Raw genomic sequence first — 23,293 nt, forward strand, 5'->3', positions numbered from 1 at the left:
AGATGCTATTGAGTCTCCTCCTGCGGTTCTGTAGATTTTACCTACTCTACAAATTAAATTTCAAAAAAGGAAGCTAAAAGTTTTATTCATATAAAACCTCTCTTTATACATTTGCAACTTAATGAGGACATAACCGCTGCCTTTCTTAAGCACCACGAGACCACCCAGTCATTCATGACACAGACACTGAATACTTTGATGAAGCAAATGAACTTGTTAGTCAATAGCTAGTTGGACCGCTGGCCTCCAGTTAGTTTTATATTTATACTAATGCTGCAGACCTGGTACCTACTTTGGTAATTCTGAGAAATAACCCTTTCGTCCCCCTTCATGGACAGTGTCTCTTCACTCTTCCAAGTCTGTCAGGGCACGTACCAGTCACGCGGGCCTCTGGGACCTGCCTCTAAACACTCCCACTTTGAAGACCCCCTCTGGCTTACTTCCGAGAGGAGACGGGGGAGAAGGTGCCTCTCTCCCTCACAGCCTCCACAGCACTCCTTCAGGCGCTTAGCAGTCTCACCTTCAACTTTCCCTGAAGCGAACAGGAAAATAAGGACTTTGGTTTTTTTTTCCCCCTGGAGAACTCAAACTGAAGAAATAAAACGGCAAAGCTGTGGCAGGAAAGCCCAGGCTCAGGAAGGTAAAGGAAGAAGGCGGGGGGGCGGTGGGACTTGAAGCGTGTTGGCCGTCTCTCCTCACACGGCCCTTCTGGTGCCCCATCTCCTAACTACCAACAACAGGATTACTTCACGCTTCAAGCCTGCTTAGACCTTGGGCACCAACCCCGTTTCTCTACAGCCACAGGGTCCTCTTGTGGGGCCAATGTAACCCAGAAAGAAAATTCACTGAGGGGGTTAACTGATGACTGAAAGACATTTAATAAATATTAAGGGAGGAGGCCTCAAGGATGGCCTGGGTCAAGTGAAAGGACAGAGGGAAGTGCTCCTCCTGGGTGACTTCAGCCAGTACGGGCACACGGCTCCGCCTGTGCAGGCCTGGAGCCCCCAGCCGGCCGTGGGGAGGCTGGTGTGAGAAGGCAGCCCGCTGCCTGCAGCCCCGGCTTCTCTGACAAGATCAGAAGGCTTCAGGGGTGGAGGCGGGGTGTGGGGGTGCAGGGAGGGAATACCCACAGCGAACTAAAGGCTGAACAGGCAAGGGGCAGTGCTTACGATCTAGAGAAAAAGTACTAACGATACCTCGCCTGAGACCTCTGCTGTGGACCAGGTTGGGGGGTGTGTGTGAGAGAGAGAGATGACTGGGATTCTCGGGCCTGCAAAGACAAAGGTTAAAGCCCAGTGTATTATTTCACTTAGGACACGTTTGGAGGAGGTAAGGGTGGAAAGAAAACAGATAAAGTGACAGGCAAGAGGAAATGAGTTCCTGCCTCTTCTGTGCAGCCACAGCAACAGTCGGGTGCTGTTACAAGGTTGTTTAGAGGGGACGGACTGTCCTGGATTTAAAGGTCTCACATGCAGAGGTTATGTCTCTTTCCACATCTGGGCAGTTACCCTCCATTCCCTCCTGCGAACAAATGCAGAGCTATATCAGAAGTCACCATCCCAAGAAACATTTACTCCATTTTCATGATCCTTCCGGAGCCCCCCACCTGACCAGCTGTCACCCGAGGGAGCCACGGAGCATCCATATTCAGGGAGTATGGTTGTAACGTAACACCAACCGGCAGAGAAAGGCGAGAGGCACAGGGACAAGGAGTGGGGAGTGGTAACATGAAGCCAGACATAAAATTCCAAGGCTGGAAGGAGGAAGGAGACAGCTGGGACAGGGGTGTGAAGACGGGCAGACAGACTACAGCAAGGAGCGAGAAGTCCTCTGGGTATTAATTCTTCCCTCCAATTCAATGTCACTCACTTTTCTCTCAATATAAGAGGGCACCTATTCTCACTTGGCACAGCTATAAGCTCCGGGCTGTGTGCTGCCCGGCTGCAGTCTAAGGACACATTCTGCATCTCAGGCACGCTTCTGGTCCCCCTCTGCTTCCGGAAGCCACACATCAACGTCAGGTTCACTTTTTTGTAGTTACCTCTAAAAGGCAATCCACTCCAGTACTATCGCCTAGAAAATCCCATGTACAGAGGAGCCTGGTAGGCTACAGTCCATGGGGTCGCAAAGAGTCGGACACGACTGAGTGATTTCACTTTCACTACTATAGTGTTAGCTGTGAATAGTGACTGACTCTGCCACCAGAGCCCGCAAGGCTCCTCTGTCCATGGGATTCTCCAGGCCAGAATACTGGAGTGAGTAGCCTTTCCCTTCTCCAGGGGATCTTCCCAGCCCAACGATGAAGCCCACGTCTCCTGAATTGCAGGCAGATTCTTTATAACCTGAGCCACCCCGTTCATAACTACAGAGGCTTTACAAAGTCACCTGAGGCTGTAGCTTAAAACAGAAAACACAGCCTTAACTCTAAGGTCCTAGCTGGAGGGAAGTGCACGCCGCCCCAGGGCCCACAGGCACCCCCACACTTGATCTTAGAGTCACACGAGTCCCCCACACTCTTTTCCTTGCTAATTCCATGAGAAGGGAATACAGAATCAGCTAAAGCACTAATCTGCTGTTGTTTAGTCATTAAGTCGTGTCCGACTCTGTGATCCCCACAGGAGTTTAGCCCATCAGGCTCCTCTGTCCATGGGATTTTCCAGGCAAGAATACAGGAGTGGGTTGCCATTTTCTTCTCCAGTGGATCTTCCCAACCCAGGGAATCTTCCCAACCCAGGGACTGAACCTGTGTCTCTTGCCCTGGCAGGCGGGTTCTTTACCACTGAGCTACCTGAGAAGCCCCAAAGCACAAACAGGAACAGGCTATAAAGAGGAGGCACAGGGTTGTGGCAACAGTAAGAACAGTCTCCTGGGCGTACACAGTCAGGCCAGCCTCAGCCCAGGCCCACAGAAAAGGTGATTTCTTTTTGTTTTCCTTACGTCTTTTTCTTTGTCACACATCTTCAACTATCTAAACTGTCTATCTGAAAATGACTGTGGAAGAAATAAGCAGCAACAGGTTGAGGTGCTAGGGGAGATCAAGTGTATCGTGTACCTTAGCAAAGTCACAGTTCAGAAATGAGTGTTTACTTAACCAAGTAAAAACCAGTGGCAGGGATAGGCTTCCCGGGTAGTCCGGTGGTCACCAATCCGCCCTGCAGTGCGGCACGTGCAGGTTCGACCCCTCGTCAGGGAACTGAGACCCCACGGGCCGCAGAGCGGCTAAGCTGGCGCCTCAAGGACCGGGCCTGCTCTGGAGCCTGTGTTCCACACGAGAGTCTGGACACCGCAGCAACAGATCCCGCATGACACAGCCAAGACGGCCGGATCAATAAACAGTAAACCGCAGGGAGAGTCCAAGGGTTCCCAGGGCTTGGGGACTGCTGATTCAAAGGCCACGCTCCCCGCGGGCACACCTCTCTGCCTTGCCGCGGGGCTGCCTCACCCCCACTGCGAGAAGGGCTTGCCATAGCAAGTGGATGAAACTCCTTGAGGGTAGAGGTAATTGATTCTCCTTAACGAGGCACTGTCAGAGGGCTCAGAAACTCGGGGCAGGGATAAAATGCAAGCAGAAATGATTTCATCAGTGAGCTGTTAGCTAGACAAAACCCACAGGAAGATGAATACTCAGGCAAGCTCAACATGAACACACTGTGTGACGGGTGACTGATTTGGGTTTCCTCACGAAAGACAAGTCTGTTCCAGAAGAAAGTAAGTTATAAAGTCTGAGAGCAAAGAGTAAAGAAGATAAAACTCTATTAAATGAATACTCACTAAAGAACAAATGAGAGCAAAAAGTATACTAGGCATCAACTGAGAGATAACGATGCTTATAGGTTATAGGAGAAATCATAGAATTTGTTTTTAAAAAAGACAATTGAATCACGGTTTTCTTTCAGAGATGGGTAATACAATGGACTAAACTATTGGATGAAAAATGGGTAAGAATCTGACAGATTTGAGATAATCTGTTATCCTGCAACTTGTCTTTTCTTTTTACTTGGTTGGTACTAATGCTAAGATTTTATTAATTCAGGAAATAGCTAATTAATACAGGAAACACTCATAATCCTATTAAGCACCCCAATGCTCTGTTTTTCAGTCTACATAAAGATGTAGCAAATACTAAGAGGGCATATTAAGTGTTTGATGTACTCAGGTCTAGTGGAAGGAAACTTAGCACAGATAGGACTTCTTCAGCATATAAATTGGACTAAAAAACATATTGTGGAATGGAGACATCTATTTCACTTTATTTACGATGCCAAGGTGTCAATCAGTACTTGGTTAGTCAGAGGTAGAAAGACATTCATTTTGATTGTCTTCAGGAACACAAACACAGTTTCTTTGTGTCTGCTCGAACAACTATACTTTGCAGCCTGTCCCAATAAAATAAAATTGTACTTCTCTATTCACCACTGCAAACTAGTTAACTGTTCATTTCAGCTATACATTCATTATTATACTCTGCTTCATGATGGCTATTTCATTTTATATAAAATAAAAAATGACCATAGCTTGTGTTAAAAAAGATAGATCATAGAAATGTACCTTTTGACCAGTAAAATTTTACTAAACAATCTCATCATATTTCAGTAGAATTTGTCTTTCAATTTCATAGTTTTTTTTTTTTTTTACTGTGAATGAAAACAACTTATGGATTTAAAAGTTTTCTGTTTAACTGGACAGGAAAAATACTATAAACGTAATTTCTGAATAGAGAAAATAAGATGCAAGTAGCAGTGCTTTCTTCACTGCTGTAATACTTCGTTTTTAAAGGTAAACACAGTAGCAATCATCATTTTGATTCCAGGGAATGAAAACTTAAAACTGAATTTACTAATCAATGTGGAATTCTGAAGCCAAAAGGATCCTTTAACCGTACTGCCTAACAGACAAGTCATCCTAAAGTTAATCATAATGCAAAATTTTGGCCTAATTAAAATGGCTCTTTCTGATACTATGGTACCAGAGCCTGTCTTTTTTGTTGGGTTTCAATCTGCCATAACAACCAGACTAGGATTACATGCAAACAGAAGCATACAAGGCTTGATGAAATTTAATACAGAGGATTAAGCATTTAAAGTTTGGGTTATAATTCTTGTTGCAACACATGTTCTACTGCGTAGAATTTAGAACATAATTCTATAGAACATAATTAATTTACAACAGCCTAAGACTTTTCAGCAATAAAATTATGCTTAAAAAAATATACCATTATCCCTATATGTTACATTAATTGTAGATTTCACAACCACTTCAGCCTTGTATTAACTTAGAAAAGAATACCTTGTCCCTGAAAAACTCTAAAGAGTGATGGTATTTCAATCAAAATGGTCCTGAACTAACTCACAATCAGCAGTGACTACATTTTGTCACTTCCTTGCTCTAACAGGAGTAAAAATGATGATAATGAGTTTTTAAAAACAGGCTAGGGAATCTGCATCCAATTAGTGATGACATGTATTTCTTCACAACCACTGGATTTTCAGAATGTTTTTAGTTGTCAAACAAGTGAAACAGCTGAGGGAACAAACTGCCAAACCTGCCCAAACTACTTTTGTTCCATAGAATTTGATCCCTTCTAAATCGACAATGGCATACAAACTTAGCTATGATGAATCCAGTCCTTATAAATGAAAACAAACATAATGAACCGATAGGAGGAGGTTTAAAAATAACTTCATTTGCTTTTAAATATTCAAGTGTAACGTTGCCATAAGAGACTAAAACAGACATTTCAACTGTATCAGATTTGTCAGTTTCCACCTGATTCTAACCTACCATTAACACATAAGGTTCACTGGGCTGCCAAAGAGCCCAGCTAAGCGGATCGTGGGGACATATGAAGGTATCAGTGGAAGGAAACCACAGATGCCACAGCCTTTATCCAAACAGTATGAGACCCGTCTTTGCATCCCTGAAGCAAGAATGGCCACTTTCTCCAATTAAATTGCTCTATATGAAATAAAGCAGCATTGTCTGTGAAGAGTTACTCCTTACCCATAACATTTCACTACTAATTCGAAAGTTAAAAAAAAAAAATACAGATCAAATCCATGTACCCGTGATCCTTTTGTATCTTAAAATGCAGCTATATTCTTAGTTTCCACCAAGAATTATATTGGAATGAACTAAAACATCTTTTAAAGTCATTTTAAGTATACTCTTATTTGTTACTATATTTCTACATAGATTATTTAATATTGCTTGTAGACATAATTTAATCGATAATATATCATAATTTCAACCACTACAGTGACCCAGAATGAGATTCTGGCTATAGAGGGAGCTTAATTATTAAGCAACACTTTGCTAAAAAGCTTCTGAATTTCTGATTGGTAAGAAAATCAAACAAAAAAGAGCATCCCTCATTGAAATAACACTGAAGTTCAAGCTCGGGTCCTCTTCTTTGTGTTCAGCATAATTAACTCTTCAGGACAAAATAATGAAACATTAAGTCACATTAATAAGTTACAGTAATCTTCAAGAAAACTCGATGGGCAACTCTGGCGTTACAGTTGTGTATCTTGGGTCCAACCTAGGGGTGAAGTCCGGGAAGTTTTTAGATGCGCCGGTACCAAAAACATCAAGGACTTTGCGGTTCATGACAGCAAACCTGTAAAACAAGGACACAGGAAATGAGTACCCAATGATGTCGTAAAAGAAGATGATTCGCTTCGTTTATCTTTCATGGGATGGGAAGACAGAAGAGCTGACACGGCAAGAGACTCAGTGGCAGATTGAAAAGTCATTTTGCTACTCTTCAAGATACACTGTCTCAAGTTTTCTTTGAAAAGATGCTAGTCCCCAAACCTGAAGCCCCAGAGATTACCACCATCATTTCAAACCCTTCCAGAGCTCTTTCCTCTAGATTGTGTCAAACAGAAAAATAGGTTCATTGTGATTTTCTTGATTAATGGATGAATACAATTATAAGAAGCTACATATATAATGAATGAGCTGACATTTACAGACAAGCGAAGGTATTAAAGGTAATTCCTCCCATAACTAAAATTTTAATGTCTCACAATCAACAGAAAATACATTCAAATGTGCAAATATTTAATGAAGAGGAAACAGCTTATAGGTTTTCAAATTTCTAATACACACAACAGAGTAAAAACATGCCCTCACTTTCTCCATCACCTAAAAGATAAGAAATTTTTAAAAGACACATATTCAGCTAATGTGCAGGATGGACCTTCTGCATCTCTCTGCCTGATTATAAGCTCTTCTTCTCTAGGGAAGATACCAGGGTGAAATTAGCTTTGAGTCATTAGCCAGTGTCATTGTTCCAAGAACCCATAAATGTGACTTTTAGCTCCTTCCCAACGCTAAGTTCCCTTCCAACATAATCAATGGGTTAAACTCACTGATGTGCAAAGAAACATAAATGACAAAGAAATAAATGATCAAATGATAACAATATAGATTAATAATGTAGATTTTAATGATTTAATAATAATAATACTACACAGTGTCATGGCTAAGAGGAAGAACTCTGCAGCCAGACTGCCTGGCTCAACCCGAGCTCCATCCTTTACTAGCTTTGTGATTCTGCAAGTGCTTAAACTCTGTGTGCATCTTGATCTCCCCACAAGTAACGCCAAGATATTAACAGTACCTAGTACCTATCTCACAGAGCTATTTAAAGCATTAAACACATATGTATGTGTATGTGTGTTGTGTGTGTTAATGTGTGTATCTTAAAACCACTTCTGGGACACAGCCAGAGCTATACAACTGTTTTCTACTATTACTATTAATGACAGCAAAGTCAATGGCAGATGCTATTTACTGAGTGCCTACTAAGTGCTAAGGGCTGCCACAAACATTGATTTTCCCACAACCATAACAAGTATGCATTATTGCTTCACTGTAGAGAGAAAGAAACTTGAGGCTCACGAGGGTAAACAACTTTCCCAACCAGTGACACAGCAAAGGGTACTGGTGCTGGGGTCACACCCAGGTTTGTTCAACTCCCAAACTCACAGTCTGTGTATCAGGCTACATTGCCTCTCACTAGATTATAATCAGGAAATGCAAACACCAGCACCAATACAGAACATGATAGTAAAGGCAAAGAAAAATATGCTTACAAAAATCAGGTAAAAGAATGTGATTATTTTTCATTATTTTTCCCAAATGGACATGAGTCTATTGTTTAGACAGGATTTCTAATGAATCTGTTTAGTATTTTTAAACAAAAAGAAACATCCCATGTTATTCTTATTGAATTTTAGTTCAAATTTGTTTTACACCTAGATAGCTACCTTACCAAAGAGTACTCCCTCAAGTAGACAAAAAGATTCAAAATCTTTTTTGTGGTAATTGTTTTTTTTTTTTTTTATGATCAGTTATGGCACCCCACTCCAGTACTCTTGCCTGGAAAATCCCATGGATGGAGGAGCCTGGTAGGCTGCAGTCCATGGGATCGGGAAGAGTCGGACATGACTGAGCGACTTCACTTTATTTTTTCACTTTCATGCATTGGAGAAGGAAATGGCAACCCACTCCAGTGTTCTTGCCTGGAGAATCCCAGGGACGGGGGAGCCTGGTGGGCTGCCATCTATGGGGTCGCACAGAGTCGGACACGACTGAAGCAACTTAGCAGCAGCAGCAGCAGCAGCATAATCAGTTACAATATCTCATAGATATCTTACCTGCCCTTGGTGAGTCTTAAAAGGAACTTCCAGTAAGATGGTCGTAAGGTCTGAACTTCCATGACAGCCTAAAATTATTCGAGACTTTTTTTAGTAAACAGCAAACACTATCCGTCTTAGGCAATAGAATACTTTTATCTCTATTTTTATCGCTCATTGTGTTAAAAAAAAAAAAAATACCCCGACAGCGAAAAAAAAGTGTAAGTTGACTTTCTAGAATCTTTGTAAATATGCCTTCAAACAAAAATATTGTACATGAAATAATGATTGAGTTAACAGTCATTATTATTAGGAAGCATTTACTAGATATCCATTAGATAGCTGGCACTTCACTAATTATAATGAGTTTACCAACCTGGAAGGATTATCGTGAGAAAGTGCAAATAAAAGCTATCCCCAAAACTCTGCAGAAGTCCTAAGATCATTAACATCAATAATGGTGATTATAGAACTTGAAGAGACTGAATAATGCTTTTATTAAACTAGACTCTATCCCTGTCCTCACTGCTTGAGTAATGTTGAGGAAATGCAATTATTCTTATTTATGTCCATGGGATCTGTTTTTCCAGAAGTAAAATTAAGTGAGGGCATTCTAGCCAAGATACTGGAGTGATAATTTTCCTAAAAAACTGTACTCCATTGAAACCTAAAATGGTTGTGTTCGTAAAACATGACCTGGCCCACTAAGTTAACATGTTTAGTGATTGGATACTTGTCAGCTATCTTGCTAATAAGACAAAAAAGCATACAGTGTAAAAAATGGAAATGCTTCTAGGCCTTTCTTTTCCCCTCATTGGTTTAATACACATTAGAAACAGAAATAATTCTATTTCTCATTTCAAAAAGCTATACTTACTGCCTGGAAGCAAATCGCTGTAGAGATGGAATAGATGATAGTGTCTGCATGGGGAAAATAGGGCACCTTTCCTGCTTCAATGCCTTTGAAATACATTGTCTGCAAAACAAGCATAATGGGAGATTTATAAGGAAAACAACTTTAAATAGCATTAACAACAAAGTGGAGCAAGGCGTTCCTTATCTACAACTACTTTTTCTACCTTTCAAAATCCTAACACTCCTTCCAGAGCTCAAATTACAGGTATATCTTCCCTGACAGAGTTAAGTGTCAGCTGTTTCCTTTCCCTCAGCCCCTCACCCCAGCCCCCAGATGCCAGTAATAACACGTTTCTGTGAAATTCAACAGCACCTGATTTCTACCTCTTTCATGTCATGTATTCTTCAGTGCTTTCTGTACAGCATCCAAGTCTTCCCTTCTCTGTCAGATCTATTCATTTAGTTCAGTTCAGTCACTCAGTTGTATCTGACTCTTTGTGACCCCACAGACTGCAGCACACCAGGCTTCCCTGTTCATCACCAACCCCTGGAGTTTACCCAAACTCATGCCCATTGAGTCGGTGATGCCATCCAACCATCTCATCCTCTGTCATCCCCTTCTCCTCCTGCCCTCAATCTTTCCCAGCATCAGGATCTTTTCCAATGAGTCAGTTCTTCACGTCAAGTGGCCAAAGTATTGGAGTTTCAGTTTCAACATCTGTCCTTTCAATGAATATTCAAGACTGATTTCCTTTAGGATGGACTGGCTGATCTCCTTGCAGTCCAAGGGACTCTCAAGAGTCTTCTCCAACACCACAGTTCAAAAGCATCAATTCTTCAGTCTTCAGCTTTCTTTATAGTCCAACTGTCACATCCATACATAACTACTGGAAAAACTGCAGCCTTGACTAGACAGACCTTTGTTGGTAAAGTAATGTCTCTGCTTTTTAATAAGCTGTCTAGGTTGGTCATAACTTTCCTTCCAAGGAGCAAGTGTCTTTTAATTTCATGGCTGCAATCACCATCTGCAGTGATTTTGGAGCCTAACAAAATAAAGTCTGTCACTGTTTCCCCATCTATTTGCCATGAAGTGATGGGACCAATGCCATGATCTTAGTTTTCTGAATGTTCAGTTTTAAGCCAACTTTTTCACTCTCCTCTTTCACTTTCATCAAGAAGTTCTTTAGTGTTTCTTCGCTTTCTGCCATAAGGGTGGTGTCATCTGTATATCTGAGGTTATTGATATTTCTCCCAGCAATCCTGATTCCAGCTTGTGCTTCTTCCAGCCCAGTGTTTCTCATGATGTACTCTGCATATAAGTTAAATAAGCAGGGTGACAATATACAGCCTTGATGTACTCCTTTCCCAATTTGGAACCAGTCTGCTGTTCCATGTTCAGTTCTAACTGTTGCTTCACTGACCTGCATATAGGTTTCTCAAGAGGCAGGTCAGGTGGTCTGGTATTCCCATCTCTTTCAGAATTTTCCACAGTTTGTGGTGATCCACACAGTCAAAGGCTTTGGCATAGTCAATAAAGCAGAAGTAGATGTTTTTCTGGAACTCTCTTGCTTTTTTCATAATCCAGTGGATGTTAGGAACTTGATCTCTGGTTCCTCTGCGTTTTCTAAAACCAGCTTGAACATCTGGAAGTTCACGTACTTCAAGTTCAAGTACTGTTGAAGCCTGGCTTGGATAACTTTGAGCATTACTTTACTAGCGTGTGAGATGAGTGCAATTGTGCGGTAGTTTGAGCATTCTTTGGCATTGCCTTTCTTTGGGATTGGAATGAAAACTGACCTTTTTCAGTCCTGTGGCCACTGCTGAGTCTTCCAAATTTGCTGGCAAATTGAGGGCAGCACTTTCACAGCACCATCTTTCAGGATTTGAAATAGCTCAACTGGAATTCCATCACCTCCACTAGCTTTGTTCGTGGTGATGTTTCCTAAGGCCCACTTGACTTCACATTCCAGGATGTCTGGCTCTAGGTGAGTGACCACACCATCATGATTATTTGGGTCATGAAGATCTTTTTTGTATAGTTCTTCTGTGTATTCTTGCCACCTTTTCTTAATGTCTTCTGTTTCTGTTAGGTCCATACCATTTCTGTCCTTTATTGTGCCCATCTTTGTCTAGAAAGATCTCTAGTCTTTCCCATTCTATTTTTTCCTCTATTTCTTTGCACTGATCACTGAGGAAGGCTTTCTTATCTCTCCTTGCTATTCTTTGGAACTCTGCATTCAAATGGGCATATCTTTCCTTTTCTCCTTTGCTTTTCACTTCCCTTCTTTCCACAGCTACTTGTAATGCCTCCTCAGACAGCCATTTTGCTTTTTTGCATTTCTTTTTCTTGGGGATGGTCTTGATCCCTGTCTCCTGTATAATGTCCGAAACCTCCACCCAAAGTTCATCAGGCGCTCTGTCTATCAGATCTAATCCCTTGAATCTGTCACTTCCACCATATAATCATAAGGGATTTGATTTAGGTCATACCTGAATGGTCTAGTGGTTTCCCTACTTTCTTCAATTTAAGTCTGAATTTGGCAATAAGGAGTTCATGATCTGAGCCACAGTCAGCTCCCGGTCTTGTTTTTGCTGACTGTATAGAGCTTCTCCATCTTTGGCTGCAAAGAATATAATCAATCTGATTTCGGTAATGACCATCTGGTGATGTCCATGTGTAGAGTCTTCTCTTGTGTTGTTGGAAGAGGGTGTTTGCTATGACCAGTGCGTTCTCTTGGCAAAACTCTATTAGCCTTTGCCCTGCTTCATTCTGTACTCCAAGGCCAAATTTGCCTGTTACTCCAGGGATTTCCTGACTTCTTACTTTTCCTTCATTTATGCATTCATTAAACATGTACTGGTGTAAACCTGGTTAGTGCATAACAAATACTAATGCACTCTAACAAGATATCTATACAGATTAGGTTGCAGACCATCACATGTGTATGTATGTATATTTATGTCTATCATGTATATATGTATGTGTACATATTAATATATAATATATGTTGTCTCCCCAGAGGAAAGAGCAACTACTCTGTCTAGGACAAAGGACCAAAGAGAATTTCAGAAATGACTACATTGAGTACTGCTTCTCAAACATAAGAACCACTTCTTAAAAAACAAATTTCTAGTTGTCATGGCCTGATGCTTTTATAATAAAAATGAATTATTGGAAAAAAAATTTAAACACAAAGTTGAACTAAATTTTTACTGTTATATTCAAAAAACAAATTACTCTATTGAGGTGCTATTAAAGTTTCCAAATGCTTCCTCTCAATTTCTATCCTTTCTTTGTCATGAACTGGTAATGTGCAGTTCATGGACCAATGTTAGCCTGCTGACCACACTTATAAAAGTGCGATCTTCCAAGAGGTCTCGGATCAACAACTAAGTAAGAGAGGAAAAGCAGGGCTAACGGACAGGGTGAACATGCAGGGTATTTATGAGGGATTCTCAGCACATCTATATGGCCAGAAATGGGATAATTCATGGAGATGGGTTTTCTGGATTGTGGGAATGCTAAAGTGAAACTAATAAGAAAAGGGGAAAGATGACCAAGACAGAATGGTGTTTCAACAGGTTGGAAGGGGGTTTAAGAAGATATGAGTGGTCCATGAAATAAAGAACATAAAATAATTTTTTCAAAGAAGTTACCTATGCAGGTGATTTTTACTTAATATTCATTATACAGTAATACAGCATTTTAACATAAAACTAACTCCAATTAAAACAAAGGGACTGCAAAAGATATGTGTGAGGTAATATTGAAAGTGTAAGTTCTAATTGGATAATGATAATATTGAAGAATTAGCAGACTTCTAAAATGGGTGATATGCATTTTGTTTATACCCTGATGGTACTGTTGATTTGTTTGTTTTTAAAGAGTCTTTATCCTTTAGTTTTATTTTTCAAGGACTCTTTCTCCTGAGTTGTTTATGAATGGAGTGACTTGACGTCTGGGATTTGTTTTAAAATAATTTGGTACCTGGGGATTTGGAGCAGTATAGATGAAAGGAGACTGGCCCAATGCTGTGAAGTGTTGAAGCTATATGACGGGCACATGAGGATTATCACGTTATTCTTCCTATGCTTGTGTATATTTGAAAATGACACAGAGAAAAAAAGAAGAAATAGGAAAACTGGCTTTGTAAAGATTCATAAAGATTCACTTTCATAAGGTTAGAATTTGCTTTTGAAACTGGGATATATATTGTTGCTGAAGTAGCTAAAAGGCTCTATATCATTTGGCTGTATATACATAAAAATGTTTGCTTACCTCTACCAATTTGGAAGCTAAATACATGGAAATTGTTGTGCTTTTATAAAACATCATTGATACTCCTGCCAAAAATCCTGAAACAATAATAAATAAGGCAAAATCGATCAGAACTCAAAAGTACTTCTTTGTTATTACGTCACTCAGAAACGTTAATTCACTTAAATAGGAAATAATGGATTTAGCACTGACTTTTGCTATAACAAAATCGAGGACAGTAGTACAAGCAATGATATGAAAATGGGGTGAATTCTTCTTTATAATATTTTTTTAAACTTAAAAATTGACCTTCAGAATTAGGAACCACAGTTCTGATACCATAAGAAACCTCACATTTTAAATTAAACTTTTAAAAACAGCAGTGGTCTTACCAAATACAACAATTTTTAAAGGCTACTAGTATCATTCTCATTTTAAGCAGAAATATTCTTTCATTTATTGTCCTAAGAGCTCAAACCATACTTAGTGCTGTCACCACACTTCTCTCCATTGCTTTCATTCTATAAATGGAAAAGCAAGGTGGCGGGAGGTCTGGAATACTAATAGCAGGGACATTACTAAAAATATCTGAAAAATCATCTAGTCAGCTTAAGTAATAAAATATACTGAGCTTACCAAAAATGTTTAGTTTTTATGTTTATAACATTACTTGAGTTCCTTAAAAAATTATTTAAAAACATGTCAGCTGCCAATGGTAAAATAAAAATGCTTGTAAGAAATCAAGTCACTTATTAATATTTTATGTTCTTTTGTGACACATTCCCTAGAATTTCTGGCCTGTCGCAGGACAGAAACCCAAGTCATTATGTTGCCAACTCAAAACATCATATGGCAAGAGAGCCTTGGTATGTTCAACTTCACAAGTACAAAATATTAATGCTAGTGCCTTGATGGGAATTCTATTAGAAAAAGGAAGATACAAGGAAATCAGATGAATTTGAAAACCATTTCTGCTTCACTCCTATCATAGATTGATGTGATAATATATGTATATCATATATATTTTATAATATATATATTATACTTTTTTACCAGCTATAATGGCATGCAGTTCATCATCCAGATTTCTGACCCAGCGCAGGAAGCAACTAGTACCCTGTATCAAGAAGAAAATACAATTCCTTCAGTTGTTTCAGTTCTAAGAGAAAAACTGCATGTAACATCTGTAATGGGTGAGTCATCAGCTGGCCTTGGAGGCAAATTGGTGATCTTATTTAAATTAAATAAGGTATAAGATACCACAAAAAAAATTAGATTAAAAAAAGAAATGAAGAGCTCTGGAAATGGTAAAATGAAGGTCAACTCATTAACTTATTAATAGAAGACATGTTTTTCTTATCTTGTGCTGTGCTCAGTCGTTTCAGTCACGTCTGACTCTTTGAGACCCCATGGACTGTAGCCCTCCAGGCTACAGTGATTCTCCAGGCAAGAATACTGGAGTGGGTTGCTGTGCCCTCTTCCAGGAGATCTTCCCTACCCAGGGATCAAACTTGCATCTCTTCTGTCTCCTAGGTTGGCAGGTGGGTTCTTTGCCACTAGTGCCACATGAGAAGGCCTTTTTGACCTAGAATTGCTATAAAAATGAATCAACTCTCTAAAGCAGTGGTCAGAAAACTATGACCCACTAGCCAAATCTAGCCTGCCATCTATTTCTGTATGGCTCATAAGCTAAGAATGTTTTTGCATATCTCAAGGGATAAAAGTAAATAAAAAATATTTTGTGACGCATGAAAATTATATGAAATTCTAATACAGTGTGATTAAGTTTTATTGGAATACAGCCATGCTCATTCATTTATATATTGTCTATGACTGCTTTTGGAGAAGGCAATGGCACCCCACTCCAGTGTTCTTGCCTGGAAAATCCCACGGATGGAGGAGCCTGGAGGGCTGCAGTCCATGGGGTTGCTGAGGGTCAGACACGACTGAACAACTTCACTTTCACTTCTCACTTTCATGCATTGGAGAAAGAAGTGGTAACCCACTCCAGTGTTCTTGCCTGGAGAATCCCAGGGACGGGGGAGCCTGGTGGGCTGCTATCTATGGGGTCACACAGAGTCGGACATGACTGAAGCAACTTAGCAGCAGCATATTTACCTTTTACAGGTAATTACATAAAATGATACATAACCATCTTATACAAAATAATTCCAGAATTCAATTTTTCACAGCAGTTTCTTTTAAACAACTGTGTCTATACTTGTGTGTGTGCACGCATATGCAGACAGCTCAACCTTAGTTAACACACTTTACCATTTTAATTTAGAATATAAATTTTAGATGTTTAATAAAATATGTCAGTAATATAATTTACATATCAGTGATTCCCAATAAACAAAAGGCCATTACTTCAAATTGCAGAGTACTTACTATGTCACAGATGATCCATGTATATATGTTTAGGTGTGTGCTTATTATATATGTGTGGGTACATTTACAGGAACATGTAGAAAGAGGTGGAAGAACATTAACTTTGTTTATTTGAGAGAGTGTAGTAGAACAAGTGATTGGGAGGGAGATGGAAAATAACTCATTATTTATATAAGTTACGCCTGAAAATTCTTACTGGTTTTATCAAGGGTTGATATCAGCTAGAAGGGTCTGAAGATGTTTAAATTAATACTTAGGTAGTAAATGTTATTAAGAAAAACACGCAGGCCAGGTGTATTAATATCACTTTTGACGTTAGAAATATTAGGAAGTTCATAATTTCTCAGTGATTACATTATTGAAAAAAAAGGAGTTTTTGAAAAGTCTTTAATATCATGAATAAATATAATATATCCAAACTTTCAAGCTTTAAAAGACAAAATGTCCCCAACTTCTATTCCCAATGTATTATGTCTATTTGGTGATATTTATGAATACTACAGAAAGAAGTGTTAAGAAAAGTGACAGATGAGTTAAGGCTGTTATCTCATTTTAACAATCAGTTCAGTTCAGTTGCTCAGTCGTGTCCGATTCTTTGCGACCCCAGGGACTGCAGCACCCCAGGCCTCCCTGTCCATCACCAACTCCCGGAGCTTACTCGAACTCGTGTCCATTGCGTTGGTGATGCTATGCTATTTGTTAAAAGCCTTACCTTGTATATGCTAACAAAAGAGCCCAGAAAAGCTCCGAGCTGGAAGTTTTCTTTATTGTAGAAGAGAGAAAGTAGCCGGGATGGCTGTGTAAACAGATGCCTAAATGCAGAGGGAATTCGGAGGCAGCACTGGATCAAGTATCCCACGCTAAACATTCTGATGAAACCCTGGAGAAAATTGGGAGCAAAGTCTGATTTATAACCAAATTCTTAAGTCTGATAGGTATAAACTTCACTGTCACAGAATCAAAATAGCACTAAAAATTTTAAGCTTATCTAGTAGCCATTTTCAAAACTAAGTCCTAAAACCTCAAACAGTTTTAAAAGAATTACCTTAAAAATAATCACGAGAGCTTGCAGTGGATATACTTTCTACGATTTACCAAGACTTAAAAAGTTTCCCAAGCACTGGCTAAGACTGTCTACGTACCAGACTTCTACTTCTTGACATTCTGTTGACAATAACTGGGATTTAAAATCCCTAAACCACAAATGAGTTTTAGAAACAAAAGCACTGAAATTCCAAAAAAAAAAAAAAAAAAATCCAAAAAAGCACAAAAAACGGTTAACAAAACGAAATGCTTTTGGAAATTTTAACAGAAATTTAAATGATCAAGTTTAAAGAATTTTCCAGGAAAATAATGAAATCTAGCCAGGTTTTAATTTCTGTGCTCAATGTGTCAGACTAAAGCATTTCCAGGGAATGGTACCTTTAAGGTAAACTAAACAAAATTTGAAAAAGCAAATTTGCTATAAATCCACATTTCCTGTCACCATTTCCCCATATTACCTACAACTATTTATAGTGTAAAAGGGAAGGGAGAGGATGATAATGTTGGTCAATTTCATTTCAGTACTTAGGAAAATGAAGTTTGAGGTCACTTAATATTGAGAGACTGAAAAATTTCAGTCATCTTGAAACAAAATGTTATTTTTAAAAGTATTTTAAACATGATTTGACCAATACACTATAATATGGATCTCCTATAACACTTCTCTTTCACCCCCACTGGAATGGAAAAACGTCGACATTCTTAGTGTTTGCTGCTAAGTTCCAAAGACCAGGTTTGTATTTTTTGGATAGCAGCCTTCTTTTAGAAAAATTCTGAATTACTATGAATAAACAGTCATCAATTTATCTGAAGCTACCTAATACCTGGTTAAAACATGAAAATTAAATTGTCCAATCAATTAGTACGAATTATCACACATTTGTTTAACTGAAACTGCTCAGTCCTTGGTTAATTCATGAAGTGATCACACTTATATCTTGTCATTGGTAATCTTGTAATATTAACCTGAGGGTTCAAAGATCACACTTATGTTCAATCATTTCATGCTATTTTCAAGAGATCGATTATCCCTCCATCTATTCACCCTTTCATGTATTCAGGAAAGGTTCAGTGAATGCCTCTTGTGTGCCAAAGATTACATTCGATGCTGGGGACACAGCAGCGAAGGGGACACAAAAGTCCTGCCTTCATGGAGCTTCCATGCCCATCAGAAGAAGAGAAAATATGTAAACAAACATAATTACAGAATACAAAAGGTGTTGTGAAGGAAATAATCAGGCCACTGGGTGAGATATTAAAAGAACCACCTACATTAGATTACTGGTAAGGGAAGACTACTAAGGACTGGACGTTTCAACAGACACAAAAGAGAAGGAACTAGCAGGAGAAAGACATTTCAGATAGCTTGGACAAAAACGCACAGAGCCAAAAAAGAGACTGACAGGCATCAACCAAGAGTTAGTGTGAATGGAGTACAGTGAGCTTGGGGGAATGTAATTCATGTGAGTATTTACTCAGGGGTCTGATTTAACAGGAGGGGCAACTGAGCCCATGGAATAATGAGGTGCACTGTCAGAATATTTAACTATACTTGTGGGATAAATTCCTCACCCACAAATCTCCAAACAATTTTACATTCACGGACATAATATTAATTACAATGTACATACATATTAGAAAGTTTATAGTACTGGTACACATTTGAAAGAATGACTACTTTTTATCATAAGTCAGTAATTCTCACTAACTTTTTCATATAATTAAAAAAAAAAATCATCTCTCCTCTCCCCAAAATTTCACATACCTCTAATTTAGTCAGAATACTTTTCTTAGTCTCCTTCCTGAAATCTGCCCCCTAGAGTAGAATTCCCCTGAGCTGGAGGGAATAATAACCCTCTCATGGAGCTGGCAGACTCTGAGGCTGCCGGCAACATTCCTTTCCTTTCTTTTTTCTTTTTATTTTTTGCCACTTTAAAAATGGGGCAGGAAATCAGATTTGGAAGGAGTGGAGCAGAAATTACTGCCCGATGGAAAAAATACTCTACCGCTTTTACCCCTGCTTCCATCTTTGAGGATTTTAAAGGTAAGTGTTGGCTTGGCTGAGTGCCACCATCAACACCAAGCCACAGGCACTCACATTCACAGGCACCAATGCGATACAGTCCCTCCCGAGGGGGACCATCAGGAGGCTGTCTTTTGAGGTGCTATACAGCTCTGCTCCTCTCATCATCCATAAGGTGGGGATTAGACGTTGTGACAAAGAGCATAAATTTTGTACAGCGTCAGGATTGTGAGAGCACCGTCCAGAACTAAAGAACTTGCAGCAGATGGTACCACCTGTGCCAGACTAACCGCAGTGACAACACTTCCTTCCCAGAGTCGGTGGGGATCAGGGGGAGTGGGCTGTGGTCGGCAGGGGATGGGGGCCAGGGGTGGGGGTGGGGAGCTCTGCTCTGGTACACTCATATATTAGGGAGTGGGGAATTTATGCCAGTGGGCATAACTAACTTCTTAATGTAGAACAACTGTGGACATGCTCCAGTTACCTTCATGCCTTAAAAAATGTAACAGCTTCACAAGTCCAAAAGCAAATGCCACTGTCCCAGACTGGGTAGCCTATGTGCGTGGCTGCTGAGCCCCTAGCGCACAGCACGGCCCAGGGCTTTGTTCTCAGATGTATTCTAATGAGGATACACTGCAAAGCATTTACTAGTTTTAATGACTTGATTTCTCAGTCGTTTTTGTTGTTGCTGCTTCACCTTCTTTTGGGTTGGCCAAAAGGTTCGTTAGAGTTTTCCTACAAGACGGTACAGAAAATCTGAACAAGCTTTTTGGCCAACCGAATATTTTGTTTTACATTAAATAAGCAAGCCAATTTCAAAATTATTTAACAAAAGATCTGGTAAGTGAATCCTAAAAGCTAAATCGTCACCTATTTTTCAGAAGTATCTTACTCGGCAAGTCAAATGCAAAGAATTATAGCAATTACTGTCAATTTTTCCATTTACTTTGAAATTATGTTTTAATAAATAAGTTCTTTCCATACACATTCCCTGTGGTTATTAGATTTTATATACTTACTTTAATGCAATAAGAGATGCAATTATCCTCATAGTGTTTGCAACATCTATGCCTTGGTCCATGCTTACATCTGAAAACAAACCAAAGGAATAAAAAAAGTTAAATTGTGTGTGTGTACATGTGTGTATGTCTGTGTGTGGATCTGCTTAAAACTCTCTAACCAAAAAAGGAAAAAACATTATCAACTCATTTCTAAATGTGTACATCTTTTGATTTCCTGGGGCATACAGAAGCAAAGATAACAGATTTTTTTTTCCTTTGCTGCTCACCATTTGACACACTGTAAAATACGCGACTGCAGTCAAAATGCTTAAATGTGGAACAGAAAGCCATGTTGGTAAATATTTGTGACTAGATATGAAAAATACGTGTATGTTATCTCTATACTCTGCCAAATCTTTTGGAAGTTTTCGATTGCTCATTGTAGCATATAACGGTCATAAATCATCCATGAAGTCAGGACTTGAGCAAAAATCATAATGAGAATGCGCTCAGGTTACAGGAATTTATACTTAATTATATTTGAGAGAAAACATCTGTGAAAGAAACATGATACAGTATTAGAACTTAAAATTCCGTTTTTAAAATAAATATAGAAATAGATCATGTGGGAATTCAAAGTAAGTTATTTGCTATTTAATTGTAAACCAATTAGTCCTCTGGTGTTTAATAAACATTTCTGCTGGGAAGACTACTGTTCAAGACACTTATTTTAGTTACTTGGTATGTCGATTTCAGGATATTTATTCACTTGAGGCATAAAGAATAAGTAGAATACCTAATGCGGCCTTAACTTTCCCTCTCTCTCTCTTTAAACGAGTTCATGTCCCAAAATAAGCAGTCTTTATAACTCTTTCAGACCACAGTTAACTAATTATCTTCATGGTTGGAACACATTAACTCTTTCTTGTTTATAACGACAACTTGTAGAGTGATATTCTGGCTCTCTAATTCCATTTGCAAACTGACTACCAAGACCTTCTCCGAAATCCAACGCTGCTCTGCAGCTGGAGCGCACAGGCAGCCTCTCCGAGTCAAGAGCAACAGCAGCAGTCCGTTCCTTTTGTCATTAGAATGATATGACGTATCTGGTCTCGCCAAGCTGCTGAGTGATTAAAGCGAGGGGCCTGAAAAGGGGTGAATCAGAGAAGGGCTGCCTTATGTAAACCATCACTCTCCAAACTTTTAAGTTTGTGGACACGTCTAAGTGTCCTCTTCAAAGGCATCTCTCAGCATGGCCACCAGCACTACAGAGAGACTGTTCAACTCTCTTTGTTAGTGAACTAACATTCCGATAGCAACCACACTCCCATCCATTCTTTCCTAGCCTTCCATTGAAACGGCTTCCCACGTGCTGCAGCACCCATCTCCTATATGATCTGCTCTGCCTCTATCTCGCACCTGCATTCACACCAGCAGACTCGCTGAGGCTGCCCTGACAAGTTCTGCCATGACTGGATCAGCTCTGATAGCCAAGGCTTCGTCCACCCACATCACACATTCTCTGCATTCCCCTGTGACTCTTGTTGATGTGCTTCCCATTAACAGGGTTCCCTAGCACAATTAAGTTCACTGCCACAATTATTCAAGCCGTCTACTATCCCTTTCTTTGCTATTACCTTCTTCTGCTGTGTATGCTAAAATGGAGACAAAGTCTTTATGTTCAATAAAAATTCTGAGTACCCCACTGTGTGCTCCTGCATGTGAAGAAAGTCTTATGTTATTCCATTTAATGCACGCAATACTCCTTAATAGAGGTTATTAGCCCCCAGCTAACTGATGAGGACTTTGGAGTACAGAGTGATTAAATCACTTGTTTAAAGTCCCAAGGCCAAGAGGGGCAAAATGAGTCAAACACAGGTCTTCAGATTTCTTAAAGGGCATCTGCGTCCTGTAACTGATCCCCTAACTTTCTATATTGCCTCCTCATTCTACACTGTCTAAAATATCACTACAAGATTATTTTAATTGGCTGAAATTCCAATTTTAAACCATTAAATGTATTTTCTAAAATACCTTAAATATTTGAAATGTAACTGAACATATATTTGTATGAAATATACATTTCTTTGTATAATGTACAAATACTTATTTTATTTCCAAAGCTCTAAAAAGTTCCACTCTTGCAACATATCTTTTACCTAAGGTTTGTTCCTCATTATTCCTACATCTACCTGCATCTTTCAGAACTTTTCCTTTTCCTTTCCACACTTGGCACATTCGATTCAGTTCAGTCACTCAGTTGTGTCAGACTCTTTGTGACCCCAAGGGCTGCAGCATACCAGGCTTCGCTGTCCATCACCAACTCCCAGAGTTTACTCAAACTCATGTCCATTGAGTCAGTAATGCCATCCAACCACCTCATCCTCTGTCGTCCCCTTCTCCTCATGCCCTCAATCTTTCCCAGCATCAGGGTCTTTGGCAGATGAGTTAGTTCTTCACATCAGCTGGCCAAAGTATTGGAATTTCAGGTTCAGCATCAGTCCTTCCAATGAATATTCAGGACTGATCTCCTTTAGAATGGACTGGTTGGATCTCCTTGCAGTCCAAGGGACTTTCAAGAGTCTTCTGCAACTCCACAGTTCAAAAGCATCAATTCTTCAGTCCTCAGCTTTCTTTATAGTCCAACTCTCACATCCACACATGACTACTGGAAAAACCATAGCCTTGACTAGACGGACCTTTGTTGGCAAAGTAATGTCTCTGCTTTTTAATAAGCTGTCTAGGTTGGTCACAGCTTTTCTTCCAAGGAGCAAGTGTCTTTTAATTTCGTGGCTGCAGTCACCATCTGCAGTGATTTTGGAGCTCAGAAAAATAAAGTCTATCATTGTTTCCACTCTTTCCCCATCTATTTGCCATGAAGAGACTGGACCGGATGCCATAATCTTAGTTTTCTGAATGTTGAGTTTTAAACCAACTTTTTCACTCTCCTCTTTCACTTTCATCAGTTCTTCTTTGCTTTCTGCCATAAGGGTGGTGTCATCTGCATATATGAGGTTATTGATATTTCTCAGAGCAATCCTGATTCCATCTTGTGTTTCATCCAGCCCAGCATTTCGCA

General features: G+C 39.6%; 1 protein-coding gene across 2 annotated transcripts in view; it reads right to left on the reverse strand.

Moving 5' to 3' along the window:
* Window positions 1-4,222: 4,222 nt before the first annotated feature.
* TMEM135 (transmembrane protein 135) overlaps window positions 4,223-23,293 on the reverse strand; it is a 303,343-nt gene continuing 284,272 nt past the window's right edge. The window contains exons 8-14 of one of the 2 annotated variants that reach the window (XM_024987169.2): window positions 20,233-20,302; window positions 16,859-17,026; window positions 14,809-14,872; window positions 13,777-13,853; window positions 9,520-9,618; window positions 8,664-8,731; window positions 4,223-6,616 (exon numbers count right to left, since the gene is read on the reverse strand). In XM_024987169.2, the coding sequence (XP_024842937.1) occupies window positions 6,484-6,616; window positions 8,664-8,731; window positions 9,520-9,618; window positions 13,777-13,853; window positions 14,809-14,872; window positions 16,859-17,026; window positions 20,233-20,302 (679 nt within the window). In that variant the 3' untranslated portion in view covers window positions 4,223-6,483. 2 annotated transcript variants of the gene reach the window in all.

Source organism: Bos taurus, chromosome 29, assembly GCF_002263795.3.
Source record: "Bos taurus isolate L1 Dominette 01449 registration number 42190680 breed Hereford chromosome 29, ARS-UCD2.0, whole genome shotgun sequence".
In the NCBI taxonomy this organism is placed as follows: domain Eukaryota; kingdom Metazoa; phylum Chordata; class Mammalia; order Artiodactyla; family Bovidae; genus Bos; species Bos taurus.